Source organism: Pan paniscus, chromosome 6 (genome assembly GCF_029289425.2).
Source record: "Pan paniscus chromosome 6, NHGRI_mPanPan1-v2.0_pri, whole genome shotgun sequence".
In the NCBI taxonomy this organism is placed as follows: Eukaryota; Metazoa; Chordata; class Mammalia; order Primates; family Hominidae; genus Pan; species Pan paniscus.
This window is the reverse complement of record NC_073255.2, coordinates 49,612,630-49,634,425: the sequence shown is the minus strand read 5'-3', so window position 1 is coordinate 49,634,425 and position 21,796 is coordinate 49,612,630. Positions and strand designations below refer to the sequence as shown.

Here is a 21,796-nt window from a genome sequence, read left to right as displayed (position 1 = left end):
AAAATTAAAAAACATTAGCTGGGCATGGTGGTATGAGCCTGTAATCCCAGCTACTCAGGGGGCTGAGACATGAGAATCACTTGAACCTAGGAGGTGGAGGTTGTAGTAAGCCAAGATCATGCCACTGCACTTTAGCCTGGATGACAGAGTGAGACTCTGTCTAAAAAAAAAAAAATTCTGTGCGTGAATATATTGGCTAAAGTTAAGGGGATATTATTCAGTTTTTCTGTAAATTAAACATTGGAATAAAAGCAAAATATGTTTTTCTTAAAGCAAAAACCTGCTTATAATATGCTCTTTAACAAAAATTTGTAAAGGGTTGTAAAAGGTTTATGAGAATCTTACCTTATGGTTAAACATTGACATTGGGTAGATATGTCTATAAGGTTTTATTGAGAATTGGGTTTAACATTAATAATACACTAATGTAAAGGTGAAAGTTTGTCTTATTTGGTACAAAAATCATACAGGAAACATTGTCAAATTGAAATGGTATTTGGCTTTCTTGAGGCTGTATTTTTATAAATATGTTCTTGGTATGTGTTCCAAAATAATGGGAAACTCATAATTCAGATATGACTTAGTATATGTTATTAATCATTATAATTGTTACATAAAGTCATTGTATGCCACAGAGGTAACCAAATTTCTTTGTCAATCGTGTTGTTGACTGTGGCCGTCCTAAGACATTTTGTCATCCATAAATAATTGTTGTCTTGTTTTGGTCCTCTTTAGAAAGTGGTTTATAATCAACTATAGAACTCTAACAGATGTTCTTAAACGCAGGTTTCTGATAACTTTTGAGATTGTGACATTAGAGTAGAGGAAAATACTTTCAGGACTCTCATGAAGAGCTGAAATGTTCATGAATATCAAACAGGAGTTAACTGCATGTAATAAACTAATAGAAGCCTGAAGTAATCTTTTTTAACATTTGCTTAAAATGTTACTAATCCTTTGCTTTGTTTTTCAGAGTTAAGAAAAAATTTCTTTTTAGCTATTTACAGCTTTTAACAATTGAGTAAAGTGAACAAAATTTAGAGCATATTTGTTTCTCTCTACCTGATTTCTCCAGAATTTGGAAACTAGTTGTGAGTATTCTTAACTTATGGCGATGTAATTATTGGCATAAGTGCAATAAGAATCTGTTTTTAGCCAGGCGCAGTGCCTCACGCCTGTAATCCCGGCACTTTGGGAAGCCGAGGTGGGTGGATCACCCAAAGTCAGGAGTTCAAGACCACCCTGGCCAACATGGTGAAACCTCGTCTCTACTAAAAATACAAAAATGAGTCAGGCATGGTGCTGGGCACCTGTATGCTGTCCCAGCTACTCGGGAGGCTGAGGCAGCAGAATTGCTTGAACCTGGGAGGCGGAGGTTGCAGTAAGCTGAGATCATGCCATTGCACTCCACCCTGGTGACAAGAGCAAAACTCTGTCCCCGCACCCCCCCAAAAAAAGAGTCTGTTTGTTTTTGCAACAGGACACAATTGGAGAAATTGGTTATTTTAGGCCAGGTGCAGTGGCTCACACCTGTAATTCCAGCACTTTGGGAGGCTGAGGTGGGTGGATCACAAGGTCAGGAGTTCAAGACTAGCCTGGCCAAGATGGTGAAACCCCGTCTCTATTAAAAATACAAAAAAATGGCCAGGTGTGGTGGCTCACGCCTGTAATCCCAGCACTTTGGGGGGCCAAGGCGGGCAGATCACGAGGTCAGGAGTTCAAGACCCGCCTGGACAACATGATGAAACCCCGTCTCTACTAAAAATACAAAAATTAGCTGGGCACAGTGGCACACCCCTGTAATCCCAGCTACTCAGGAGGCTGAGGCAGGAGAATTGCTTGAACCCAGGAAACGGAGGTTACAGTGAGCCAAAATTACACCACTGCACTCCATCCTGGGTGACAGAGTGAGACTCCATCTCAAAAAAAACCCCAAAAACCAAAAAACAAAAAAATTAGCTGGGCATGGTGGTGGGTGCCTGTAATCCCAGCTACTCGGGAGGCAGAGGCAGAGAATTGCTTGAACCCAGGAGGTAGAGGTTGCAGATCATGCCACTGCACTCCAGCCTGGGCAACAGAGCAAGACTCCATCTCAAAAAAAAAAAAGAATTGGTTATTTATTTTTTATTTTTATTTATTTATTTTTGAGACAGAGTTTCACTCTTGTAACCCAGGCTGGAGTGCAATGGCACAATCTCAGCTCACTGCAACCTCTGCCTCCCAGGTTCAAGCGATTCTCCTGCCTCAGCCTCCCGAGTAGCTGGGATTACAGGCATGAGCCACCTCGCCCAGGCAGAATGTCACTTCTGACAATCCCAGGAGGCCCAAGTTATCTTGGAACATAAAGAGGAGAGGAATTTACCCACCTCATAGGTACTTGATGGTATAAACCCATGGCTAGGCTCGGCTTTAAAAGAAATTTTTTTGTTTTTTTTTTTTTGCCCGAGACAGAGTCACCTAGGCTGGAGTGCAGTGGCGCGATCTCAGATCATTGCAACCTCTGTCTCCTGGGTTCAAGCGATTCTTCTGCCTCAGCCTCCCGAGTAGCTGGGACTAAAGGCGTGCATCACCATGCCCGACTAGTTTTTGTATTTGCAGTAAAGATGGGGTTTTGCCATATTGGCCAGGCTGTTTTTGAACTCCTGATCTCAGGTGATCCACCCACCTTGGCCTCCCAAAGTGCTGGGATTACAGGCATAAGCCACTGCGCCTGGCCTAAAAAAAGTTTTATATGAGATTCCTTCTATGGAACAGAGTTCCATTAAAGCTAATTTAAAAAGCCTATATGACAAATAATTATTCTTGCTGGACTTTATACAAATAATCAGGCCAAGCATAATAAAGCAAATCAGTCTTACTATGATTTGTCTTTAGTGAAAATGGGGGAAACTGGAGAGAGAAAAATTAAGTTTCAAGAGCTATGTATGGTACACTTGTTATTATATTCTAATCTCATCAGTTGCTTTTACGTTTTTTTCCTGCAATTTAGACTAACTGCTTGTTTCTGTGAACCAACCAGTAATCTCTTGCTGCAGCTCAAAAGAAACGGAAGGGATGGGTAATGTAAAAATCTGGATCAGTTTTCTAATTCTGGATGCATTGGAATCAGCTAGCAACTTCATATCAGCTTGGTTCCAACAGTAGCCCAGTTCATTGAAAGCCTTCTTATTTAGATTACTTGGGATAATTTCACTTATTTTGCTTTATTGTTTTGGAATATATTATTGTTGTACTCTTTGTGTAGGAACGAGGATAAGCTTACTTATTATGATTATTATTTTATTTTATTTTATTTTTTTGAGACAGAGTCTTGCTTTGTCGCCCAGGCTGCAGTGCAGTGTCGCGATCTCGGCTCACTGCAAGCTCCGCCTCCTGGGTTCACGCCATTCTCCTGCCTCAGCCTCCCAAGTAGCTGGGACTACAGGCGCCTGCCACCATGCCCGGCTAAATTTTTTTTTGTATTTTTAGGAGAGACGGGGTTTCACCGTGGTCTCGATCTCCTGACCTCGTGATCCGCCCGCTTCGGCCTCCCAAAGTGCTGGGATTACAGGCGTGAGCCACCGCTCCCGGCTTATTATTTTTTTTTTTTAGATGGAGTATCACTTTGTCACCCATGCTGGAGTGCAGTGGCGTAATCTCGGTTCACTGCAACCTGCGTCTCCCAGGTTCTAGCGATTCTCCTGCTTCAGCCTCGGGAACAGCTGGGATTACAGGCGCACGCCACCATTCCCGGCTAATTTTTGCATTTTTAGTAGAGACAGGGTTTCACCATGTTGGCCAGGCTGGCCATGAACTCCTGACCTCAAGCGATCTGCCCTCCTCGCCCTCCCAAAGTGCTGGGATTGCAGGTCTGAGCCACTGCTCCTGGCCCCAGATAATCACCTTTTGTTGGAACTCAAAAGTTATGAATGGCCCTCGCCATATCAATGTTTTCTGACTGGGTTCCTCTCTAACCTAAATGCAAGAGACCCAATAGTTAGGCAGGAATGTCATCACCCCTATTCTGGCTGAAGAAGTTACAGAAGATGGATCTTCATCCCTCTGCAACCTTTAGGATTAAGCGTTGTCCTCTAAAAGAGGGGGAGGGAAATGTCAGAGACATTTGAACCAGAGCAACTGCATCTTGAATAGGGGCTGGGTAAAAAATGAGGCTGAGACCTACTGGGCTGCATTCCCAGATGGTTAGGCATTCTAAGTCACAGGATGAGATAGGAAGTTGGTACAAGATACAGGTCATAAAGACCTTGCTGATAAAACAGTAAAGAAGCTGGCCAAAACCCACTCAAACCAAAATAGTGACGAGAGTGACCTCTGGTCATCCTCACTGCTACACTCTCACCTGTGCCATGACAGTTTACAAATGCCATGGCAACGATAGGAAGTTACCCTACATGGTCTAAAAAGGTGGCTCATGAATAATTCACCCCTTGTTTAGCATATAATCAAGAAATAACCATAAAAATGGGCAACCAGCAGCCCTCAGGGCTGCTCTTTCTATGGAGTAGCCATTCTTTTATTCCTTTACTTTTTTTTTTTTTTGAAACGGAGTCTCACTCTGCTGCCCAGGCTGGAGTGCAGTGGCGCAATCTTGGCTCATTGCAAACTTTGCCTACTGGGTTCAAGCAATTCTCCTGCCTTAGCCTCCTGAGTAGCTGGAATTACAGGTGCCTGCCACCACACCAGCTAATTTTTGCATTTTTAGTACAGACAGGGTTTCACCATGTTGGCCAGGCTGGTCTTGAACTCCTGACCTGGTGATCCACCCGCTCTGGCCTCCCAAAGTACTAGGATTACAGGCTTGAGCCACCGTGCCTGGCAGAAGCGTTCTTCCTTTCTAATAAACTTTCCTTTTTCAAACCTATACTGTTGTCAGTAAATTCTTCCTACTAACCCGTGAGTCGACAACTTCCTGGTGCTGGACTCTGATACCTTGCCTGGCAAGCACTTTGGGAGGCTGAGGCAGGAGGATCGCTTGAGGCTAGGAGTTCAAGACTAGTCTGCATAACGTAAAAGACCCCATCTCTACAAAAGAACAAACAAAAAATATAGCCAGTTATGATGGCACATGCCTGTGGTTCTAGCTACTTGGGGGGCTGAAACCTGAGAAACACTTGAACCTGAGAGGTCAAGGGTGCTGTGAGCTGAAACTGCATCACTGCACTCCAGCCTGGGTGACAGAGTGACACCCTGTTTCAATATTAATTAAAAAAAAAACCCAACATGTAGGTAGCCTGGGCAACAGTGTGAAAATGCATTTCTACAGAAAATACAAAAAGTAGCCGGGCATGGTGGCATGTACCTGTAGTCCCAGCTACTCAGGAGACTGAGGTGGGAGGATTGCTTGGGCCTGGGAGGTCAAGGCTGCAATGAGCCATGATCATAACACTGCACTTCATCCTGGGCGATAAAGCCAGATACTGTCTTAAAAAACAACCAACCGGCCAGGCATGGTGGCTCACACCTGTAATCCCAGCACTTTGGGAGGCTGAGGTGGGCAGATCACATGAGGTTGGGAGTTCGAGACCAGCCTGACCAACATGGAGAAACCCCGTCTCTACTAAAAATACAAAAATTAGCTGGGCTTGGTGCCACATGCCTGTAATCCCAGTTACTCAGGAGGCTGAGGCAGGAGAATTTCTTGAACCTGGGAAGCAGAGATTGCAGTGAGCTGCGATCGCAACACTGCACTCCAGCCTGGGCAACAAGAGTGAAACTCCATCTAAAAAACAAAAAACGAAGAACAAAAAAACAGGCTGGGCGCGGTGGCTCACGCTTGTAATCCCAGCACTTTGGGAGGCCGAGGCATGCGGATCACAAGGTCAGGAGATCGAGACCATGGTGAAACTCTGTCTCTACTAAAAAAAAAATACTAAAAAAAAAAAAATTAGCCGGGTGTGGTGGCAGGCGCCTGTAGTCCCAGCTACTCAGGAGGCTGAGGCAGGAGAATGGCGTGAACCCAGGAGGTGGAGCTTGCAGTGAGCCCGAGATCACGCCACTGCACTCCAGCCTGGGTGACAGAGCGAGACCCCATCTCAAAAAAAAAAACCAACCAAACAAACAAAAACAAAAAACATGTAGGCAGTCGGGTGCGGTGGCTCATGCTTGCAATCCCAGCACTTTGGGAAGCCAGGCAGGTGGATCACTTCAGGTCAAGAGTTCGAGACCAGCCTGACCTATATGGTGAAACCCTGTCTCTACCAAGAATACAAAAATTAGCCGGGCATGGTGGTGCACACTTGTAATCCCAGCTACTCAGGAGGCTGAGGCAGGAAAATCACTTGAACCCAGGAGGAGGAGGTTGCAGTGAGCCGAGATTGCGCCATTGCACTCCAGCCTGGTTGACGGAGTGAGACCCTGTCTCAAAAAAATAAAAAAATTCATTACGTAACTAAAAAGACAGTGTGGTATTGGTGAAGAATAAAGACAAAGATCAATGCATAGAGTAGCAAACCCAGAAACAGACCCAAACAAATAATACCCAACTAGTGACAGGTATGCATCACCATGCCCAGCTAATTTTTTTGTATTTTTAGTAGAGACGCAGTTTGGTCACCATGTTGGCCAGGCTGTTCTCAAACTCCTGAGTGTGATGGCTCATGCCTGTAATCCCAGAACTTGGGAGGCTGAGGGTGAATTCCTTGAGCCCAGGAGTTTGAGACCAGCCTGGGCAACATGGCAAAAACCCATGTATATTAAAAAAAAAAAAATTGCCCGGCATGATGGCTCACTCCTATAATCCCAGCACTTTGGGGGGCTGAGGCAGGTGGATAATCTGAGGTCAGGAGTTTGAGACCAGCCTGACCACAAGGTGAGACTCCATCTTTACTAAAAATACAAAAATTAGCCGGGCGTGCTGGTGGGCACCTGTAATCCCGCTACTCGGGAGGCTGAGGCAGGAGAATCGCTTGAACCTGGGAGGCAGAGGTTGCAGTGAGCCTCCGAGGGGCTGCAGCCCACCCTGGCCAGGATGGTCTTAAACTCCTAACCTCAGGTGATCCACCTGCCTTGGCCTCCCAAAGTGCTGGGATTACAGGCGTGAGCCACTGCACCCAGCCTGAAATTTTATTATTACTCAAGTCAGTGTCCCCGAGCATTTGAGCATTTGGGGATCAGAGTTTTTAAGGATAGTTTGGTGGGTAGGGGGAGGCAGCCAGTGAGTCAGGAGTGCTGATTGGTTGGGTTGGAGATTAAATCATAGGGAGCTGAACTGTCCTCTTGTGCTAGGTCAGTTCCCGGGTGGCGGCCACAAGATCACATGAGCCAGTTTATCAATCTGAGTGGTGCCAGCTGATCCATCTAGTGCAAAATATCTCAAGCACTTATCTTAGGTTTTACAATAGTGATGTTATCACCAGGAGCGACTACTTGGGGAGCATCAGAATCTTGTAGCCTCCAGGGATATGACTCCTAAACCAAAATTTCTAACCTGTTCGACTAATTTGTTAGTCCTATAAAGGCAGTCTCGTCCCAGGCAAGAAGGGGGTTTGTTTTGGGAAAAGGCAGTTATATTTGTCTCAAACTACAAACTATAAACTAAGTTCCTCCTAAAATTAGTTCAGCCTATGCCCGGGAATGGACGAAGACAGCTTGGAGGTCAGAAACAGGATGGAGTTGGCCAGGTCAGAACTCTGTCACTGTCTCAGTTACAATTCTGCAATGACAGTTTCAGGAGGCCCCTTCGGGGAAGTAGAAATGACCAGCATTGGGCGGGAGTTAGAAGGTTCTTACAACACAGAATGAACACAACGTTTGTGGTGCCTTGAACCCCAAAGAGCAAGTGCCAGCCACTCAGTAAATCAGCCCTGGATGAAGGGTGGGGAGGGGGTAGGGGGTCCCATCCCAACTTTGGAAATCTAGGCAGGACCTGGCCCACCGTGGCATAAGGGGCTCTGGTATTGAGTCTTGGAAGGAAAGAGCTATGGTAGCTTCCCAAAATGATGGCCAAAGTCCTGTTCCATTTTCCTATTACCAGCCTTTCTGCTCAGTCTTTAGTTACCACCTCTCCAATAGAGGGAAAATGTAATAGACAAGCAAGTATCCCTTCATCCTGGAAGCCCAAGGGAGTCCCTGCCATGTGCGAGGCACTGCAGCCAATGTGGGGGACAGCAAACAAGCCAGTGGCAGGATGGTGACACACACACAGCTCCTGAGTGACAGGGTGGGCTGGGAGGGAGTGGGCTCCACAGACAAGGCAGGGAAAGGGATTCCAGGGAGAGGGAGCGAGGAGATGAGCGGGGGCCACCTAGTTCCTCTCCAGGTCCTCTTTGTGCAGCCTGGAGCACCAGTGGGGAGGGAGGACAGCCCCCTAAGCAACCAGACTGCTGGGGAAGGTGAGCTAGTGGTTTCCTACAGGGGACAGACAGGATCCAATCTGAGTTTGAAGATCATTTTGCAGTAACACGGCAGTCCTACAGCCCTGAAGAGACGAGCAGGTGGCTCCTGGCACAGCCCCAGCAGGGGAAGGGAATAAGGGGTACAGAATGCCCAGTGGCACTGCCAGGTTACTGGCATGGCTGATTAAAAACACCTAGGGAGGGACACCGGGTGTGGTGGCTCATGCCTGTAATCCCAGCACTTTGGGGGGCCAAGATGGGTGGATCACGAGGTCAGGAGATCGAGACCATCCTGGCTAATATGGTGAAACCCCGTCTCTACTAAAAATACAAAAAAATTAGCCGGGCATGGTGGCGGGCGCCTGTAGTCCCAGCTACTCGGGAGGCTGAGGCAGGAGAATGGCGTGAACCCAGGAGGCAGAGCTTGCAGTGAGCCGAGATCGCACCACTGCACTCCAGCCTAGGTGACAGAGCCAGACTCCGTCTCCAAAAACCAACCAACCAACCAAACAAACAAAAAACCTAGGGAGGGACAAGATCTGGGGCTGGGTGGAGAAGAAAAGGAGACTCCCCTTGGACATCTAGACTCACCCCCTGCTCTGCAGAGGCACATGGTTAGCTGTCGGGGGCCTGTTCCCCACCTCCTTTCTTCCCACTGTCTTATCCAGTGCCCCAGGGGCCAGGACCCCCACCCACAGATGACTCATAGGACCCAGTGCGTTTCCCTGCTCTGATCCATAAAGCCAATGGCCTCCCTGACACTTCCACCTGGAGGTCACAAAGCTTTCAAATTCAGCCTCCCCCACCCCCTACACACCCCTCTGACCTACTCTCTCCCAGTTTCACGTTGCGGTTGGCCAGGCAAGCCTTCCTGACATCTGTCTGCCTTCCGCCCAAGTTTTTATCTCACCTGGATCTCTAAGCTCCACCCATTTCCCTCCAACACCTCTGGGTGCTGGTAACATCTGCTCCCACAGACCACTACAGCCTCTGGACATACCAACCTGGTCACCAATCTGTTTACCTTCCTTTCCTGGCCTCTGGCTGTGACAAATGAGGCAATGCGGCTTTGCTAACTCCAGAACTAAGCAAAACTGTTCCTTGATCCACAGCCCAGACCCTTCATTGAACTTAGGTGCTAAACTCTGTTAAGCCTGACCTTCAGGACCAGAGTGAGCAGAGGAAATGAGAGAGAAGACCTGGCACAGAGGGAACAGCCCCTATCCTCGGGGCCTGTTCAGTAGTGACTTTTCCACTAGGGCTGGTTCCCTACACAGGGTAGAGGTCTGGGCAGGGAAGGGACTCAGGGTGCCCAGGTCGAGTTTCAGAGGCAGACCAGAACCCAGTTCTGCGCTGGGGAGAGCTGGAAAGGAGACAGGGTCTTGGCAGGTCTCAAGGCTGACAAACCACAACTGACACACCAGTGGATACAGCACTGGAGAGGGAGACCCTCTGGCCAGGGGCCTGGGTGGACTTGGGCACTTTGGAGTTAACAGAAGTTCCCATGGCAATCTGGGGCCCTGAGCCCATGAGCCAGGTTGGGGGCTGGTGAGGCCCTAGGGAGGAGAGGTCTGGGAAGATGGGTGAGGCTGGGTGGGGGAATGAGGCCTTAGGAGGTGGGTAACGTGGCCCCTTTGGGTATCCTGGAGAAAACCCCCTGCTCTGGCCCTCATTCAGGGAAGTCTTTGATGATTTATTTTGGGGACTGAGAGAGCCAGGTGTGCTAGCATACACTGGAGTGGGCAGAGCAGGGGTCCCTGAGCAGAGATCTGCTGGTCACAAGATCACGGAATCCTACACAGGGACATTTCTACCATCTCTGTACAGTGAAATCCCAGTCGAATACTATCCCGACAGGGAGCTCACTACCCTACCAAAGTTAGGCCTGAGGTATCACTGGACATTGATTCCAATTCTGTTTCTGCTGGAGGAAAGGGAGGGAATCCGGGTGTAGGGTTCCTAGTCACTCCAGTGGGGCTGGCAGCCTCTTCTCCCTTCTCAAGCGTGGACACCTTTGCACAAACATGCGGATGGAGTGAAGCCTCAGCCTATCATTCCCCATCCCCCATCCCCCACCCCCTCCAGAAGGCACTAGCTCTCAGACCACACTGAGTTCACGGGGCTGGTGATGCCCCTCTTTCACCTTCACCCACCCCAGCCATCACCAGCAGTAGTACTTGGGTGAGGGGGGCTGGCCCTGAAGTTCCCTCCCCAGTGGAGCAAGCTGACGCTCTCACATCTAGCTTAGGTATTTCGGATCCAGAAGTACCTTTTTTATATCCAGAAAAGCACAAGGACGTTGGCAGTGATGTTGGGTAGGTTATGTCCCTGTCTGCCCTGCCCCACCGGCGACAATTCAGGAGCTTCAGGGGTGAGTCAGGGCCAAGCTGCTCGCCAGTGACCAGAACAAGGCCTCTTTGTCCTAAAAACGGTTTGCATTTCCCTTCAGCTCACCCACACCACACCATGCCTGCTGCATCTGTGATGCTAACCCAAGGCTGTCACCTGATGTCACTCTGCTGTTCGACACACACACACACACACACACACACACGGTCCTGGCCCACTAAGTCTCATCTAAACACACAAGATGCTGCCTAGACTGCATGGAGCTTCTTCGAACAATTGTTTTCCAATTTTAGAAAATGGGACAATTAAAAACTGAAACAGAACAAAACCAGGGAACCATCTGCAAGACGTCATGTGTGAGCACCTGGTCCAGCATGTTCTGACCGTTCCTGATCTTTCCAGAGCCCTTACAAAGCCCTGTTCTCCTTGCAGGGTGCTGAGGGCCACAGACCTGCAGTGAGAACTTACAAAGACCTGCAGATACTTCGAATTTCCAGAGGAGCTTTGCCTGTTCCTGTGGTCACAACTACCACCAGGACAACCTAGGGGTCACCGTGCTGAGCCGCTTCAGGAACCAACTCAAGCCCCACTCCCTGGAAGTGTTCCTAGACCCTCAGAACCAGTTTGGGCTCTGCTCACCCGGATGTTCCGCTTCCCTGGCCAGCTGGGAAGCATCGAGGCGAGTCCCAGCTTCCCTTGCTGCAGCACACCGAGGCCATTTTTCCAAAATCTTTTTTTTGTTGTTGAGACACGGTCTTGCTTTGTCACCCAGCCAGGAGTGCAACCACAGCTCCCTGTAGCCTGACCTCCCAGGCTTGAGTGATCCTCCCACCTCAGCCTCCTGAGTAGCTGGGACTACAGGTATGCGCCATCATACCCTGCTGATGTTTAAATTTTTTTTGCAGAGACACGGTCTATGTTGCCCAGGCTGGTCTTGAACTCCTGGCCTGAAGCGATCCTCCTGCCTTGGCCTCCCATAGTACTGAGATTACAGGCGTGAGCCACCCAGCCCGGCCAGGATTTTGGGTAAGTGGTGAGGCACAGGGAGGTGGCACTGGTCACCAGTAGACGTGTGCAGGAGCGCCTGTCTACAGCTCTGGGGGTGGTGGCAGCAGCTCTTCATGCCCACCCCAGGACCCACTCCACTTGGCACTGGCTGGTGGTCATGCTTCCATCAGAAGAACCTTGGGCCATGCTGCAAAGCGACAACAGGACAAATCCGGGGACCCAGGCAGGTGCTCCCTAGAGAACAGGGTGGTGGGTCAGAGGCTTGACCCCACTTAAGCTCTTCCTCAGGGGTAAGATTGGTTGAGTGCTCAGGAAGCCAATACCTGGCTTGTTATGGGATGAAGCTCTTGGCCAGAGGGGACCCAGGTGTGTGCTGGTGAGAGGCCCCATCTCCAGGTTGGAATTGTTGCTTGGGCTCTGGGGAGCACTAATTAACAAACGTGTGGTTAGGGTGAACCCGCAGGCACGCTGGCTCAAATGGAAAGGCACAGAGTGCAGAGTACTTTTTCAAGGTGGAGCCAGGGGAAGGACCCAGAGCAGGGAAAGCTCAGAAACAGGACTGCACCCAAACAGCCCGGCAGCCCAGGCCACCTCTGCCGCATTCACAATGACGGCTTTGCCTGCGAGGGCCTGCAGGTGGTGGTCATCACTCCCCCTGTCCAATGAGGCTGCTTCCCAGGTGGGTTAGGAGGGGACTGGCCCATCCCCATCCCCTCAGGGGAGAAGGCAGAACAGACAGAAAGACACAGCAGACATGCCCACGTATATAACTTAGTTTATGGGTCAAGCCAATGCAATGCAAAGTTGTTTCTGTTCCTTTTTTTTTTTTTTTTTAACCAAAATAAATAAATCAGATCTGTCCCTGTGAAGGTCAGAGTGATAAATGAGGGGCAGCTGGCCCCTTGGCCATGGCCTGGCCCCTCACCCCCAGCCCCTCCTCTCCCTCTTCTGACCTGCTTTGGCACAGCAAAGAAAATGATGCATCAGAAAGTCTCCATTGGGTTAAAGGAGAAAGAAAGAGTGGTTGGGGTGGGGAGGGAGGCCAAGAGAGGAGGTGGAGGGTTAACAGGACCAAGACAGAGCAGCCAGTGCCCCGGCGGTGGCGACCTCAGCGGGGCTTCCTGGCTACACACAGACTCTGTGGGCTCCAGGTGCTGCCTGGGCCCAGGAGGGGTGGGTGGGCCATGCTTGGGCCCCACACACAGCCTGGAACCCTCGAAGGAACAGCAGATAATGGACACTGCAGAGACTGAAGCTGCCCTTTCTGTGCCAGGTCAGGCCAAGGCTCTCTCCTGCCAGCTGCCCCGGGTCATCCTCAGTTCACGCCACGGCTGGGGCCCACCCTAGAAACCTCTGCCAGCCATGGCTAGATCCGACTCCAGGCTCCTCTACAGATTCTAAGGCTCAGGCTCAAGATGAAGCTATCCTAGTCTCAAATACAGGAGCCTGTGCCTTGCTGGGTGACAGGGGAAGCCAGCACACAAGGCCCAGTTCCTACCCTAGTGGGTGAGACTGGTGGGGAGGGTTGTGGCCAGAGCTGACCCCTCCCCAGGGACATCCCTCGGGGGCTACCTTTCCTCCTCCTGCTCCCCCCGGCCTCCTGGAAAACTGCTCAGAAGTCAGCAGAGCCTGGGCAGCGTGTGGCCTGTGGGGCAGCCAAGCACTGGAGGGGGACGACAGCCTAACTCCTACGAGAGCAGAGGGAGGGGTGGTGGCACAGCAAGGAGGGCGGTGGTGTGGGCAGCGCTGAGGCACTATTCTTTAGTTGAGAAGCAAGGGGCAGTCATGGGTGTGGAGAGGGCAGTGGCCCAAGCAACCCTAGGCAGCATCTACGAGAAGTTCTTGAAGACGTCCAGGTCGAAGGCCGTGTCCAGGAGGCGCTGCAGCTCCGTCAGGTGGGTCTTCTTGTTGCCGGTGGCTGGAGCAGCCGCTGGGTCCCGGCCGGCATACCTGAGAGATGGAGGGAGGGGGCAGTGAGGGCAGGGGACACTGAGTTGGCCCAGCCCATCCCTCTGCTGCATGTGCCTGGCTAACTGCCTACTGGCCTGAGGGGAGGGTCCCACAGCCTTCCTGGCAGGGACTGAAGCCTTACCAGACGGGCTTGGCGCGGCTGATGGTGGTCCGAAGTCTTGGCTTCACGTAGTCATAGTAGCCTTGGTTCTTGTGCTCCTCCTGGCACCAGGCCAGCTCAGCATTGGGGTACTTCTGCACCTCCTTCAGCAGGAGGTCAAAGGGGAATGGCGACAGCTAGGAGACAGCAGGGGTCAGATCAAAAAGAGGAAACTCAGAGGGCAGGCAAGATCCAGCAAAGGGAAACTGGTGTTCCGAGCAGGGAAGGTCAGGAACCTGAGGGCCACACCCCAGGCAAGGCTGTTCTGTGAAGGCACCAGAGCCCTGACCCCTGCTGGGGGGACACCCTGATGGCACCACCTGCCCTCACCTGCTCAATCCTTGTGATGGCCACCTGCCCCACCATGTCGCGTGCTTTGCGCTCCCGGGTGAGGTCATAATACACTTTGCCGGTGCAGAAGAGAAGCCTTTTGACATTTTCTGGGTTCTGAGCTGCAGGGCCATCTTCTGGGATCACCCGCTGGAAGTGGGTTCCTACAAGAGAGTTCCCATGGCTAGGCTGGTTCTCTCAGGTATGTGGCTGAGAGCACTCCTGGGCCCAGGGCTGTGCCAGGGACTGCTGCCAGGACACGCAGCTTTCAAGGGTTAGAGATGCTTCCCCTTCACCAGCCTCTGATGCCCTGTATTTGCTCAGACCAGGCGCACTTTGAAAAGCACGTTACGTGTAACAAATACACAGCAGACATGGCCAGCTCTGGGTATCAAGTAACACCAGGCTAGCCTTCAAAACAGCTTGGCTCAGACTTCGGGGACAAGAGTATTATTAAAACATCCCGGCCGGGTGCGGTGGCTCACGCCTGCAATCCTAGCACTTTGGGAAGCCGAGGCGGGCGGATTGCCTGAGTTCAGGAGTTCGAGACCAGCCTGGGCAACATGGTGAAACCCCGTCTCTACTAAAAAAATACAAAAAAATGAGCCAGTCATGGTGGTGTGCGCCTGTGGTCCCAGCTACTTGGGAGGCTGAGGTGGAAGAATCGGTTGGGCCCGGGAGGCAGAGGTTGCAGTGAGCTGAGATCATGCACTACAGTCTGGGCAACAGAGCAAGACTCCATCTCCAGACAAAAAAAAAAAAAAAAAAAAAAAAAAAAACCAGCCGGGCGCATGGCTCACGCCTGTAAATCCCAGCACTTTGGGAGGCTAAGGCAGGCGGATCACCTGAGGTCAGGAGTTCGAGACGAGACTGACCAACATGGTGAAACCCTGTCTTTACTAGAAATACAAAATTAGCCAGGCATGGTGGCGCATGCCTGTAATCCCAGCTACTCGGGGGGCTGAGGCAGGAGAATTGCTTGAACCCGGGAGGCGGAGGTTGTGGTGAGCCAAGAATGCGCCATTGCACTCCAGCCTGGGCAACAAGAGCAAAACTCCATCTTAAAAAAAAAAAAAAAATTATAAAAAAATTATATTAAAAAAAATCCCATGTTTACTCTGTTTCTGCTGCTCAGAATTTTACAAATATAAAAACTTTCAACACAATCAGAGAAAATATTCAGATAGAGAACAGTGGGTTGGCCAGCACTTTGGGAGGCTGAGGCAGGAGGATCCCTTGAGCTCAGGAGTTCGAGACCAGCCTGGGCAACATGGTGATACTCCGTCTCTACAAAAGTACAAAAATTAGCCAGGCACGGTGGTGCACACCTTGTGTTCCCAGCTACTTGGGAGGCTTTGGTGGGAGAATCACTCTAGCCTGGGAGGCAGAGGTTACAGTGAACCATGATGACCATGCCTCTGCACTCCAACCTGGGTGACAGGGTAAGAATCTATCTCAAAAAAATATAGAAAAGTGGGTTGAATGGTACAAACATACAGTTAGATAGAAGGAATTAAGTTCAACGTTTGATAAAGGAGTAAGGTTAACAAACATGTATCGTACTCGGGTGATGGACACCCTAATACCCTGACTTAAGCACTACGCATCATATGCACGTAACCAAAACCAGTTGTGTTTCTATACACTAACAATGAACAATAAGAAAAGGAAATTAGGCCAACAATTCCATTTATGATACAAAAAGAATAAAAGTCTGGGCACAGTGGCTCACACATGTAATCCCAGTACTCTGGGAGGCCCGAAGTAGGAGGATCACTTGAGCCCAGGAATTGAGGCTGCAGTGAGCTACGATTGCATCAGCCTGGACGACAGAGTGAGACTTTGTCTCAAAAAAACACAAACAAAAAATAAAAAACAAAACAAATTAGCTCAAAGTGGGTCAAAGATCTAAACATAAGAGCAAAAACTATAAAACTCAGAAGAAAACATAGGGCAAAAGTTTCACAACACTGAATTTGGTAATGATTTCTTAGATATGACACCAAAGTCACAGGCAACTGAAGAAAAAATAGACAAATCTGACTTCATGAAAATTAAAAACTTTTGTACATCAAAAGATACTAACAACAGGCCAGGTGTGGTGCCTCACGCCTATAATCCCAGCACTTTGGGAGGCTGTGGTGGGCAGATCACCTGAGGTCAGGAGTTCAAGACCAGCCTGGTCAACATGGTGGAACCCTGTCTATACTAAAAATACAAAAATTAGCTAGGCATGGTGGCGTGCGCCTGTAATCCCAGCTACTTGGGAGGCTGAGGCAGGAGAATCACTTGAACCCGGGAGGCAGAGGTTGCAGTGAGCTGAGATTGCACCAATGCACTCCAGCCTGGGTAACAGAGTAAGACTCCATCTCGGAAAAAAAACAAAAACAAACAAAAAAAACACCCAAACCCAAAACCAAAACCAAAGATACTAACAACAGAATAAAAGAACAACCCATAGAACGGGAGAAAATATTTGCAAATTATATTTCTGATAAGGAATTAATATCTAGAATATACAGAGAACTCTTAAGACTCAAAAACAAGCAACCAGATTCAAAAATGGGCAAATAATTTGAATAGGCTGGGTGCCATGGCTCATGCCTGTAATCTCAATACTTTGAGGCCAAAGTAGGGGGATTCCTTGAGCCCAGGAGTTCAAGACTAGCCTGGGCAACATAGAGAGATCCTGTCTCTTAAAAAAAATTAAATTAAAAAAAAAAAAGGATTTTAATAGACAGTTCTCCAAGGAAGATATACAAGTGGCCAATAAGCACATGAAAAGATGCTCAACATCACTTAATCATTACAGAAATATAAATCAAAGCCACAATGAAATATCATCTCACACCCATTAAGATGGCTACTATGAAAAAACCAGAAGATAGTAGGTGCTGATGAGGATGTAGAGATGGTGGACCCTCATATACTGTTGGTGGGATGTAAAATGCAGCCACTGTGGAAAGTTTGGCAGTTCCTCAAAAAACTAAAAATAGAATTACCATATGGTCCAGCAATTCCACTTCTGAGTACATATTCAAAAGAACTGAAAGCAGGGACTCGAAGAAATATTTGTACACCAATGTTCATAGCAGCTCCTCTAATCACAATAGCTGAAACATGGAAGCAACCCAAGTGTCCATCGACAGATGAATGGATGAGCAAAATGTGGCATACACATATAATGGAGTATTATTCAGTCTTTTTTTTTTTTTTGAGACGGAGTTTCGCTCTTGTTGTCCAGGCTGGAGTGCAACGGCGCGATCCTGGCTCACCACAACCTCTGCCTCCCATGTTCAAGTGATTCTCCTGCCTCAGCCTCCTGAGTAGCTGGGATTACAGGTATGTGCCACCACTCCTGGCTAGTTTGTTTATTTATTTTTTTTGAGACGGAGTCTCTGTCACCCAGGCTGGAATGCAGTGGCGCAATCTTGGCTCACTGCAACCTCTGCCTCCCAGGTTCAAGCAATTCTCCTGCCTCAGCGTCCTGAGTAGCTGGGATTACGGGTGCGCGCCACCATGCCCAGCTAATTTTTGTATTTTTCGTAGAGATGGGGTTTCATCATATTGGTCAAGCTGGTCTCAACTTCGTGACCTCAAGTGATCGACCTGCCTCAGCCTCCCAAAGTGCTGAGATTACAGGTGTAAGCCACTGGGCCCGGCCTATTCAATCTTTTTGTTTTGTTTTGAGATGGAGTCCTACTCTGTTGCCCAGGCTGTAGTGCAGTGGTGCAATCTCGGCTCACTGCAACCTCCACCTCCCGGGTTCAAGCAATTCTCCTGCCTTAGCCTCCAGAGTAGCGGGGCGTGCACCACCACACCCTGCTAATTTTTGTATTTTTAATAGAGACGGGGTTTCACCCTGTTGGCCAGGCTGGTCTCAAACTTGTGACCTCAAGTGATCCACCTGCCTCGAACTCCCAAAGTGCTGGGATTATAGGCATGAGCCACCACGCCTGGCTATTCAGTCTTTAAAAAAAAAGAAATTCTGACACATGCTACACAACATGGATGGACCTCGCAGACATTATGCTAAATGAAACAAGCCAGCTGCAAGGGACAAAGACTGTATGATTTCACTTATGAGTTCCATAGAGTAGTCAAATTTATAGAGGCAGTAACACACTGAACTGGATACTTAAAAATGGTCAAAATGGTAAATTTTATGTTGTGTATTTTACCATAATAAAAAAAGACTGGGGGCTGGGCATGGTGGCTCATGCCTGTAATCCCAGCACTTTAGGAGGCCAAGATGGGTGGATCATGAGGTCAGGAGATTGACACCATCCTGGCTAACACGGTGAAACCCCGTCTCTACTAAAAATACAAAAACAAAATTAGCCAGGCGTGGTGGCAGGCGCCTGTAGTCCCAGCTACTTGGGAGGCTGAGGTGGGAGAATGGCGTGAACCCGGGAGGCGGAGCTTGCAGTGAGTCGAGATTGTGCCACCACACTCCAGCCTGAGCGACAGAGCGAGACTCCGTCTCAAAAATAAACAAATAAATAAATAAATAAAAATAAAAAAAACAGATTGGGAAAAAAACCCCCAAAAAACAAGGGGCTCACCTTGATTGAAGACTAAAGGGGGTTTGGTGACTGGTGGGATGCAGGCTTCCTGGCCTGGTGACCCCTGGTGGGTGGTAAAGGCTGTGTCAACATCCTGCACTCCACTGTCCCTATAGAAATCTCAATGTTATGGGTCTCCCTTCACACAAGTGCAGCTGGCATGTGACTTGGCAGGACCTGCCGTCCAGTGTTTTTTTCTCTGTCCTGAAGGGCTTGCTTTGGGGCTGGGCCTCCGAGCCAGTGGTGAGCTGCCACTCACCTGCTGAAGGAGGCCGCAGGCAGCGGCACTAACCCTCAATCTTGGACATACTTAATTGCCTCTAGTGGAGTCCTTGGGGGCATTTGCAGGTGAGAGGCAACAGCTCCTGGGCTGCATGTTAAGACATGTCATTTGACCAACCTGAATGTAAGCTGTGACCTCCCTCATCTGGTATCATGGGACTTTTTTTTTTTTTTTTGTGCCGGAGTTTTGCTCTTATTGCCCAGGCTGAAGTGCAATGGCGTGATAGCAGCTCACTGCAACGTCCACCTCCTGGGTTCAAGCAATACTCCTGCCTCAGCCTCCTGAGTAGCTGGGATTACAGACGTGGCACTACGCCTGGCTAATTTTGTATTTTTAGTGGAGATGGCGTTTCTCCATGTTGGTCAGGCTAGTCTCGAACTCCCGACCTCAGGTGATCTGCCCTCGAACTCCTGACCTCAGATGATCTGCCTGCCTCGGCCTCCCAAAGTGCTGGGATTACAGGCGTGAGCCACTGCGCCCAGCCATGTATCACGGGTCTTTACAACTAAAAATCTGGCAAGAGCCAGTGAGAATCACAGATGTCAGTCCCATGAGCTGTAAAAGAGCAGCAGCAAAGAAGCCCCAAACATAGCTTCCCCCAAGGAAATGCCCATCTCCCTCACACCCACCTGGAAGCATCTCATCAAAGCTGGATCTGGCCTCGGGGTGGCGCAACAGGGATTTGGGGGTGAAGATAATTAACTGAAATACAGAACAATAGGCTCGTGAAGGATCAGATTCTGAAGATTCCAGAAGGAAGGTCAAAAGCAAGGCTACCCAAGCCTTGACCTTCAGGCCATGAAACACACCTGCCCTCCCACTCAACAGGAGCCTCAGGTCAGAAGTGGCAGAGAAGGAGGGAAAAGGAAAGATGACCAATTTCCCTGCTGTTCACCTCCCCTAGCTGGGTATCCACTCCTGGCAGGGCCCATCCCAGCCTGCTCGGACTCCCAATACTCCCCTCCCTGCTTCTCTGTACCTAGGAAAGAGCTCTGACCCTCTCCTTGGCAGTCTCAGAGCAAATGCACCCAAAGCCCATGTAAGGCTGTGACATGGCCCAGCACCAAGAAGCACCAGGGCTGTCCTGCCCTGTGGGCCCTTGGACTGCTAGGGACACTCCGAGCTGCAAGCCTCCACCCCATACTCCCACCCCCGTGGCATCCCAGGGCAGCAGGGCACTCCCTCGCTGTCCCCCACACTCCTTCCTTTTTTTTTTTTTTGAGACGGAGTCTCGCTCTGTCGCCCAGGCTGGAGCGCAGTGGTGCGATCTCGGCTCACTGCCAGCTCCGCCTCCCGGGTTCACGCTATTCTCCTATTCTCCTGCCTCAGCCTCCTGAGTAGCTGGGACTGCAAGTACCTGCTGTCATGCCCGGCTAATTTTTTTGTATTTTTTTTGGTAGAGACGGGGTTTCACTGTGCTAGCCAGGATTGTCTCCATCTCCTGACCTCATGATCCACCTGCCTCGGCCTCACAAAGTGCTGGGATTACAGGCGTGAGCCACCTCGCCCGGCCTCCTTCCTTTTTAGAATCACTTCTCCAACGTATCCCTCCACTCAACTTCTACTCACCCTTCAACACCCAGCTCAGGAGCCGCTCCCTGGGGACCCTGCACTCCCTTGGCCTCTGCCAGGGCTCACCTCTCTTCCAGAGCTCAGCACACCCCCATGACCACCTGTTCAAACATCCGTCCTCCTCACCGGGCTGGGGCCTGCAGCCTATGTGATTGCTCCGCATGTGGTGCTCAGCAGTATGCAGGGGCCCAGTCGGGGAAGAGGACACACAGAACACGCAGTTCCCTCATGGCAGCAGTGAGGAGGAAGGGCCAGGCTCCCTGACACCATGTCCTGTCCACACTACCCCTGCAGGTGCCCACCTAGCTAACCCCAAGCAAGAGGCTCTCTGAGGAGCCCTTCCCTGCACCAACAGGGCAGGGCCAGGCCTCGTTTGAGCAAGGGAGGCCCTGCCACTGACCGGCTTCCGGAAGGGCAGCAGGATCTGGCGTCGTAGCACGTGGAAGAAGTTGCCAGGAGTGGAGCAGTTGACAACAACCCAATTGCAGTCATACAGCTGATTGATGTCGAAGTTGGCTTCTTTAAGGTCCTGCAGCAGGGAAGGAAATGGCCAGAGGCCAGGACGCAGCACTGAGTCTTCTGGGGCATCTGGGGGCCCTCAGGTGATCTAGTTTGGGTATTTGTCCCTGCCCAAATCTCATGTTGAATTGTAATCTCCCACTGCTGAAGGTGGGGCCTGGTGGGAGGTGTTAGGATTAGAGCTTGGGCCATCCCCTTGGTGATGAGTGAGCTCTCACTCTGAGTTCACACAAGATCTGGTTGTTGAAAGTGTGTGGCCCCTCTCCCCGACTCTCTTACTCTTGCTCTGGCCATGTGACATGCCTGCTCTCCCACTTCATCTTCTGTCATGATTGTGAGCTTCCTGAGGCCTCCCCAGAAGCTGAGCAGATGCCAGCATCATGCTTCCTGTACAGCCTACAGAACTGTGAGCCAATTAAACTTTTCTTTATAAATTACCCAGTCTCAGGTTTTTCTTTATAGCAACCCAAGAATGGCCTAACACACTGACTCCCCAGGAGACATAAGCTGACACTAACAAGTGAGTCCAGCAAGCTCCTTCGGCCAGCCTCATACCCTGGAGGAGAGCCTCAGTCCCACTCAATCCATACTATTTCTCTGAAAGCTATTGCCCAGCATGAAACAAATACCACTTTAAGAGACACAAGTTCTACCTAAAACCAATTTTCCTTAGACACTGACACCTAATCATTTTCTTTGAGTTTTTTTTTTTTTTTTTTTTTTTTTT

At 49.7% G+C, this 21,796-nt stretch overlaps 1 protein-coding gene across 8 annotated transcripts in view; it reads right to left on the bottom strand.

Moving 5' to 3' along the window:
• Nucleotides 1–12,448: 12,448 nt before the first annotated feature.
• The window catches only part of OGDH (oxoglutarate dehydrogenase), a 102,818-nt gene continuing 93,470 nt past the window's right edge, over nucleotides 12,449–21,796 (bottom strand). For all 8 annotated transcript variants that reach the window (XM_034964036.2, XM_034964034.2, XM_034964033.2 and 5 more), the window contains 5 exons: nucleotides 20,951–21,079; nucleotides 19,608–19,680; nucleotides 14,131–14,294; nucleotides 13,783–13,937; nucleotides 12,449–13,640 (listed from right to left, as the gene is read on the bottom strand). In XM_034964036.2, the coding sequence (XP_034819927.1) occupies nucleotides 13,520–13,640; nucleotides 13,783–13,937; nucleotides 14,131–14,294; nucleotides 19,608–19,680; nucleotides 20,951–21,079 (642 nt within the window). In that variant the 3' untranslated portion in view covers nucleotides 12,449–13,519. The remainder of the gene's footprint in view (nucleotides 13,641–13,782; nucleotides 13,938–14,130; nucleotides 14,295–19,607; nucleotides 19,681–20,950; nucleotides 21,080–21,796) is intronic.